General features: G+C 30.8%; 2 protein-coding genes across 2 annotated transcripts in view; one reads left to right on the forward strand and one right to left on the reverse strand.

Annotated features, from left to right (window-relative positions):
- Nucleotides 1–3,590: 3,590 nt before the first annotated feature.
- LOC111379826 (50S ribosomal protein L28, chloroplastic-like) lies at nt 3,591–5,601 on the forward strand. Its single transcript, XM_023003261.1, has 2 exons — nt 3,591–3,932; nt 5,206–5,601. Exons 1-2 carry the CDS (start codon nt 3,713–3,715, stop codon nt 5,436–5,438), a joined length of 453 nt encoding a protein of 150 aa, XP_022859029.1. The 5' UTR covers nt 3,591–3,712; the 3' UTR covers nt 5,439–5,601.
- Nucleotides 5,602–5,637: 36 nt separating this feature from the next.
- LOC111379832 (protein NPGR2-like) overlaps nt 5,638–8,919 on the reverse strand; it is an 8,924-nt gene continuing 5,642 nt past the window's right edge. Inside the window, exons 2-4 of the mRNA XM_023003267.1 lie at nt 7,717–8,913; nt 7,105–7,258; nt 5,638–6,112 (exon numbers count right to left, since the gene is read on the reverse strand). Coding sequence (XP_022859035.1) covers nt 5,799–6,112; nt 7,105–7,258; nt 7,717–8,913 — 1,665 coding nt within the window. The 3' untranslated portion in view covers nt 5,638–5,798. The remainder of the gene's footprint in view (nt 6,113–7,104; nt 7,259–7,716; nt 8,914–8,919) is intronic.

The raw sequence follows: 8,919 nt of genomic DNA on the forward strand, positions 1-8,919 counted from the left end.
ATTTTCTATTTCTTCAATTTCTCTATTTAAATTCTGATCAATTATCTTCTGAATCTGCTTCACTTATAAATATTTCCTGATTATTATAATGTTCAATATCAGATATTTCACTTAATTTACTTTCTATTTCAAAATAATCATTCTGTAATGTTCTCACTTTTTTCTTTGTGCAATCAGGACTTAGATGGCCTATTTCTCCACAATTCCAACACTTACATTGTTTTTTATCTTTCTTATAAGGTTTATTTTTCTGTATATTATTTTTTCTTTTATAATATTTCCTTCCGGGTTTCATGTACTTTTTCTTAAAGTTTCTATATTTTTTAAACTTTCCGTTTTTATACTTTCTTTTATTTTTTTTTCAGAATTGAATCCCCATCTTGTAGGTTTTTCCATATCTTCACAACATATTCTAGTTAATTTTCCTGATTTTTTCAATAATTGTATTTGTTGACATATATATTCAAGTCTTTCAAACAAGAATTTTATTCTTGATCCTAGTGTTCTAGGTATTCCTATATTTTTTTTAATATATTTTTCAAATTCTATTTTAAAATATATTTCTCATGATCCTGATAATTTATTGTAATACATATCTTGATATACTTCTTGATTCTCATTACTATAAAATTGAGTATAATAGTAATCCTTGAATTCACAAGTATATTCTTTAATTTTACACATATCACAAATTGTTAAATTAATTAACTTAACTCTTGCATTATCTTTTTCCCGTATTACTTTTTCTTCATAATTTCTTAATCAATTTTCTCCTAAGAATTCATCTGCAATATATTCTACTAATCTTTCTATTCCTAGTTTATCTGATTTTATTATTTATGTTTGTAGATTTCTTTTTATTAATGATTTTGTATTACTACTAATTCATTCCCACCAATTTCTAACATTTCTTTCAAAAGATGCAATTAAAAAATCTATTCTTCTTTCAGTATTTTTCCATGTATCATCTTTATTATATATAAAAAATAATATCATTAAGTCGCCCAAGTTATTAAGGCTTTCTTAGTGTCTATTTTGCAATTTAAGTCTAATTTTGTTCCTCCATGGTTAACAGGTTTATCATAATTATTATTTAATTCAAATCTATTACTATATTTATTTTCTTTAGACGATTGTTTATCTCTTATTTTATCATAAAATTGTCTATATGATTTATTATACATTGGAGCATAACTTTTATCTGGATCTATTGATTCTTGTTTAGAAGTTCCTACGGGATTAGGTCCTCCTCCAATATTCATTAAGATTTGGTATTCATCATCTATACTTTCTAAACTTAAATGATCAAAATTATCTATGAGTAGATCTAATTCTTCATTCATTTTCTTTGTCTTGATTTTCTTTAATTTTTTATTTACTTAATATTTTTTCTCTAGATTCCTCTTCTTCTAATATTTTAGGTAATATATTTTTTCTAAACTCATCATCCATGCTTCCTGTTTCTATTATTATATTTTCTCTTTCAATATGTTTTTTCCCTATTCTGGTTATTTCTTTTTCTATAAATTTTTTATCTATTCTATTATTCTTTTCTTTATTTTTTTTAATTTTCTAACTTCGAGTTTCAATATATTTATATCATTTCTTGTTTCTTTTATTTCATTCTTTATTTTTTGTACATCATTTATTAATGTTCTTATTAAATGTTTTAATTCTTCCATATGTTCACTGATTGACATTTTCTTTTATCGATTTTTTGATTGACAATAATAACATGCTATATACTCAGCATTTTTACAGTCTCTTATCATTTGATCATACTTTTATTTTATAACTTCAATATTTGTTAGTTCTTTTAATTTTTCATAATACCTTGATTTTTCTTTAAACCTTTCTTGTTTTTATTTTAATATTTGTTTTTCTTGAATTTTAGCTATATCTCCAAGTATTAATAATTCAACTAAAATTTTATTATTTATTAATCTTATTCTTCTTAACTTTCTTTCTAAAATATTTTTAGTTTCTTCCATTATATTTTTATGATGATTCAAATATTTCTCTATGGTATAATTCATTTTCAAATACTTCGATAATTATTTCACATGTACGTCTATCTTTGATAAATCCTACAATTAATTTATGTAATATATGTTCCTTTATTTCTCTAGGTAAATTCCTAATTACATATAATGTTATTATTTTTAATTTATTAGGGATAGGGTTGAAAAATATATAACATCCTTTTTCTGCAATACATTGATAATAATTATTTATTTTTATGATTTCCAATTTTTTTTTCAGATTATTTATGAAATCTATTTCACTCTGGATTTCTTCTAATATATATATATGCTTATATTCTTCAAATAATATCTTTTTAATTATTTTTTCTTTTAGTTCTAAAGGTAAATTTTTAATTACTCAAAAAATTTATAATACTTCTTTTATGTCTTTACTATATGTTCCAACTATATTATCTTCTTCTATATGGCCTTCTATATTAGAACTATATTTTACCCGATACCTTAGTCTATTTTTATAAGTTTCAATAATTTCTAAAATCATAAACTTTTGAGTTTTTCTTTATCTTTTCAATGATTAATTTTATTTATTTTCAATATCTTTTAGGTAATTTATTTTTATATATTTTCTCATGATCTCTATGGCTCTGATACCAACGGGATGATGTTACTATGAGCGAACAAAAATCTAATAATAAAAAAATCTAATAATCTAATATTCTAAAAATTCTTTTATTTTTGTTTTAGTTAATCTATTTGTTATTAAGCATATATAAAATTTTAAGGTTAGGTTAAAAACTAATTTTTTATATGCTTGAGATAATCTATTTTTTATTGTTCTTCTCATAAATTTTTAAGTAATTCTTCAAAGTTTAGTAATGTCTGAGAATTTATAATATCAACATCTGTTATCATATCTATGTCTGTTCTAAAAGGTATATCGTATTTTAAGATATTTTTCTTCATTTTTTCTAATATATTTATGATACCTTGTATATTTTTTATGATTATTGATCTTACAATTCCTTTAGCAAAATTTTCTAATAAGTTTTCTTTGAAACACTTTAATATTTCTTGTGATGCATATAATTGTTCTTGATATCCTATCTTATCAATTTCTTTTTTATTTTTAACAACCTTTTTTATATTATATGGTCCTCTCTTATATTTGGGCTTTTTCATTTTATAATTATTCATAAAGATTAATAATTCTTTCAAATTTTTAGAAAAATTACTTGTTAATTTTTTAAGGATTTAGATAGAAGATTTTTATTATGAAATAGGTTGTTTTTAATATTTGTTTAAGGGTATTTTAGGTAGTTTCAAATGTTTGGAAAAGTCAAGGGCCATTTTGAAAAATGACCTCTCAAATTTGGGTCAATTTTATGTATTTCCCCTCTTTCAGTTAGAGGGAAAAAAAACAAAAGCCTCCAACCCTCGTTAAATTTAGAAAAAAACGTTAATTTTTGTGGGCTCAAATGAAAAGCATATTCGAGTCATAGCTACGAAAGTACAAATTTTGGGGCATATTTTCAAAATAGTAAAATTTCAAGGGGCAAAATGCTAATATCTTAAAAGAACAGAAACCATAGGTTGGAAGAAAACAACCTAAGATCATTATCCACCATACACCATTTCGGTTCCCTCTCTCTCCCCCTCTAACGCCATTTTCCCCTGTTCTCTTCAATCATTTTCTGCAAAAATTAAGAAAAAATTGAATTTTTACAAACATGGCAACACTCATTGCTACAGTACGGCCAATGGCAGTTGGATTGCCAGCAAAATCCCAATTTTCGAACAGATTTTCAATGAAGAGTTCAAGAATGGATTCAGAGCTAGGGTTCATTACATCCCAATTGAGTGGCATCAAAATTTCAACGACCCAGTTTCAAACATTTGCTTCCATCCCAATCTCTGCTCCTTTCAGGCCTTCTCTCCAACCTGTTGCTCGTAATTTCTTTTCCCTCAATCTGTGTGTGCGCGAGTGATGTTACAGATTATATAAGTTTTTACTTCTTATATTGTTTTGGGGCTTTGGGGGAATTTTTTTTTTTTTTTTTTTTTGGGGGGGGGGGGGGGGGGGGGGGGGAAGGGGTTTTATTTTTTATTTTTTATTTTTTTTGGGAGGAGGCTAAAACTTATTGAATGATCTAAAAGGAAAATCGCGTGAATTACATCCTTCCAGAGCAAGGTACTACGATTTATGTTTTCATGTGCTCCTTTGATTGTACCTTCTTCGTGGAAGGGAGGATAGAAAGTTTGCAGGTGCAGTAAGATAGTATTCTTTTGAGTTTAATTCTTGAATTTTTTAATCCCTTTACTGGATTTTATGCCTGTTTAGGTGCATCTTCATTTTCATCGTAATTAAATCATAAATCAAATATTGGAATAAAATAGCAGATGCGAGTTTAAAAGGTTATTCTTTTGCTTTACTTCAAAAATGGCTGGTTTCTTGCTTGCAGAGACAATAATTTCAAACAGAAAATTTGATAATCATTGATGACGAAAAAGGATTCATTTTCGGACCCAAATTTGTAAGGAACAGGGCTTAGTATGTCGTTGTTGACATAATCATTGATGCAATCTTTTCTTCTATAGCTCTCTTCTGGTCTCTGCTATTTAATTCTCTGTTATGTCTGGTATCAAATTTACTTTTCCTTAATGAAACATAAGGTGGAATAGAGACCTTCTCTTGCTGCAATTTGAAGAATAAGGCTTCTTAAGCAATCGAAGTTACTGTTTGACTTGGAATTTATTTGAATTTGATTATCATAATAATGAACCAATACAAATTTAAAGATCCTTCCTTGATGATTAAAATTCATGAAATATGAATGAATTTCACATTCCCTTTGTCTAGCACTTTGTTCTATTTTGATGGGACAGAAATGTGAAGGGTAAACATTCTCGGATCGTTGAGCATTAACTGATAGTCTTCCCTCAGTCAATGTCCTTGCCACTGCAAGGCGAAGTAAAAAGGGGGAAAAGTCTTTATTTTTATCACACTGCAATATCAATAAAACTTAAGGAGGATTAAATTTGAAATGACTGAAATGTGCTTGCTGAGAACTTTGATTCCTTGTACTAATGATGTCAGTTGATGAATTTTTTATTTTTATTTTTGATCTTAAGCTTCTGTCTCTGAATATTATGGGCTTTACTGCTTGGTTTCTTGATTTCCCACAGAAAGGTATTGAACTGTTGGAGTCGATTTTACTTTCAGGTAGGATATGTCCCTTCACGGGAAAGAAATCAAACAAGGCAAACAAAGTTTCCCATTCAAACCACAAGACGAAGAGGCTGCAGTTTGTGAATCTGCAATATAAGAGAGTTTGGTGGGAAGCCGGGAAGCGCTATGTCAAATTGCGATTGTCAACCAAAGCTCTCAAGACCATAGAGAAGAATGGACTTGATGCAGTGGCTAAGAAGGCTGGAATTGATCTTAGTAAAAAGTAAATTCAATAGCAATTCAGTATTGCCTTATTTTCTTTTTCCTGAAAATTTGATGATGTTTTTCGCAAGGTTTTTGTCTTTCATATTTTGTAGCTTCTTTCACATTTAAGGTTCATTATCTATCTCTTTGCCAAAGTGCTGAAGAGTTAGTCATATTTTTGCTAAAGTCCTTGATTTTTGAATGCATATAAAGAAGTGAATCTGGATAAAAATGTACTCAATTATTCACTTATTTCGCCAAATACCAACTTCATAAGCTAGAAGAATCAACAAATTCAGTTACATCAAGGATTTCCATTGACAAAAACACCCCATAAACCTGGATTTGGTTGAATGCAAGCACATCCTCAACTTTGAATCACATCATCTAAAAGGTTCGACCGGGGCAGATTCTTGGAGAAGGGCTGCAGCCTCAAAACACTCTACAGCTTCCATTGCTGAACCAACCTCACTCTTGTAGAGTAGCCCAAGATTGTACCATGCTGCTGGGTTTGTTCTTTCGAGCCGCAATGCATCAGTCAGAAAGCTTTTTGCTACAGCCAGTGATTGGTCACTTAATTGCCTAAGAACAACAGCAGTAGATATCAAGCTCGGAACATGGTTCGGTTCTATATCGAGGGCCTTCCCAAAATACACGAGAGCCTCCTTGTGGAGACCTTTTGCTTCGTAAAGTAAACCTGGCAAAATGAGGAACGAAAACGTTCATAACAACCCTTGAATTAACAATTTCAAGTGTTTCATAAGGAAGGCCTCTAGTTGAATCCCAAGGAAAACGTGTTATGGATTAAGTCATAATCCAAATTTCAAAAGCAATGACAGACAAGAAGAATGAAAAACAAATGCAGAGCTTTAGAGTGATTCACCCTCAACATGAGAGCTATGTCTATTATAAAGAGAAATTTACAGCAGAGATCTCACAACTTTCAGTTTGTGTATCTTTCAGAATGGTCCCCCAAGTTCCTCTATACCTTCTAAAAAATTTAGGGCAACCTAATACAATAATATGAGCACCCTATACACCCCTATAATACTATCACTATAAGAACATCTCATATCCACGGTTGACGATGACTCCAAAAAATCTTTCAGGATGAAAATGAGAATATAAAGCAAACAATGAGATTCTACACATGATGAAATGATATCTCAAAAGCTCGCTAGTTTTTGCCTTTAGAGCTCTCTGGGAGTTTCTCTGAGAGCACGGTAAAAGAGCAAACAATTGTTCTTCTTGGTGCCACAATGAGTGCCACTCGATTCACAATTTTAGGCCACTCCGAACTTTTTGGAAGAATTTTTGTTGCCATTGATTTCGACATTTTACATTTCAATTTAGCTAGTGCCACTTCAAAAGAAGAAACAAGAAAGAGAAAAATGAAATTTGTCAGCCATGTCCCAATTGGCCCTATGCATGGTTTTTTCATTTCCATACTCGTTCTCAAGAAAGGACCAAATTCTACCCAAAGATTACTCAATAACGTGGCAATGAACACCAGGAAACAGACTGAACAGACTGCAAATTGATTATCCCATTAATCAATAAAGCAGAAGCAGTCCATGACCATGAGGACAGTTATGGATCACAGTTGTCAATCACACTAACACGACAGTTCAAATTTTTGGAAAAAAAAAAAAATTTGAAGAAAAAATAAAATAAAATAAAATAAATTACCTGTGGAATGCCATCTAGAAGCAGAATGTGAATTGATAGCCTCAGATTTTGAAAGACAAATTTCAGCATCCCGCCATTGACACAAGCTTGTATAAACATTTGCTAGATCATGCCATGTTTCCATTTCTAGACTCCTGTTAATGTTCCTCCTGTTCTGTGGATTGAAAAAGGTTTAGAGTAATGAAAATGAACATGAAAATAAAAAAACACAGCCTAACAATATCCAAGTTCGCTCTTCAGCATATCGTTGTAGTATTTGCTTTTCCTGCTCATAAAGTATTAAGGTTGAATAAGTTTCCTTGAATTTCAAATTGACATCACTTGAGGGAATGCTTAGTGATAGATCAATGAGAAAGAGAGAGAGCATGTTGGGCTAAACTTAAAAGTAAATAAAAGTTACTTATGTCAAACATGCTTGGATATTTTTTTTTTCTTTACTTTAATTAAAAAAATAATAATAATACTTACTTGGAAAGTAACTCACTCTTCATTGCAAATTAACTTATTATCAACTTCAACAAATGAAAAATATTTATATTAAAACCTACTTATTTACTTATAAGTTAAAGTTTCAAGCTTATCAGACATGCTCGTAATGTGTCACCACCATACCTTTAAAAGCTTTTTCTGGATTCCAAAACCTTTTCTCTGGACTTGAAGGACAGCAAGAAGTTTAGTATATGTCTCAATTGAATCCTTTAAATTTCCCTGTGCAATCTGCAGTTTGGCCTTAGTCCGTAGCAATTCTCCTTGATCCCACTTTCCCGTCTCATCCAGAGCAGCATCAATTATGTTCTCGGCATCTACATACCTTTTCTGAGCTGACAAAATACGAGCAAGAAGAATCCATCCCTTTATGCTAGACCCAGCCTCCAGTTTCAAAAGCTGTTTTGCATAATAAAGAGCAACATTCATCTTTCTCTGTTCGGCATTTTCTAGACTTAGGTGATACAAAACACAAACATTTTTCTCCTTCGTCATTCTTTGTGCATTTTCAAGGGCCTCAAGTGCTTTAGATTGTCTCAACGTCCTCTGAGAATCAGAACCAACACCTCTAGATTGAATTGAAAGAGAGACACCGAGTAAACAATTTGCAACGCTAGCGATCTCGTCACATTTCCCATCAGATTCAGAAAAAAGTTTGTAAACATATCCTATTCCTTCATCAAGGCAATTAGGAATCTCTGTGCAAATCTTTGAAGCCAATAATAATTCAAAAGCAGAGTTATGGATCTCTCTATTATTCAATAGGTTCCTCAACAGATTTAAAGCAATCACATTGTCACCTTCCGCATAGTAAGTCAGAGCTAAAGAATTGTATTTTTCTTTTTCATCAATGATTCCAGGAGGCAACTCTTCAACCTGATACGCAAGGGACTGAAATTCGCCTGCTATAGATAATGCAAAAAAGAGGTGATTCAAGATTGATGGATCCCATCCAATCCTTTTGAGGCTAAATTCTCGGAGAATAAGTAGTAGTAGTAGAACAGCCTCTTCTATATTGTTTCTAGGTATGAAGGCACCCTCCATCTGTACACGAAGATTTGGAGGGGAAGCATCATTACCACTATAAAGGAGGAATATAGCGAAGTCCTTTTCTACTTTTGTTCTGGTTTCTATATCAAGATTCCACTGATAAAGGAGGGCCCGCCTATAGGCTAAAATTGCTTCTTGAGGAGTATAAGCAAGCTTCCATAGCTCTGGAAGTAACTCAACAGCTTTGTTTAAGGTCTCCAGCAATTTACAATCAAAAGCAAAACTTTCAGGCAGGCCATCTGGGATTGCAGATTCAACAGTGTCCAATATCACCTTGCA

This window comes from Olea europaea, unplaced genomic scaffold (genome assembly GCF_002742605.1).
Source record: "Olea europaea var. sylvestris unplaced genomic scaffold, O_europaea_v1 scaffold204, whole genome shotgun sequence".
In the NCBI taxonomy this organism is placed as follows: domain Eukaryota; kingdom Viridiplantae; phylum Streptophyta; class Magnoliopsida; order Lamiales; family Oleaceae; genus Olea; species Olea europaea.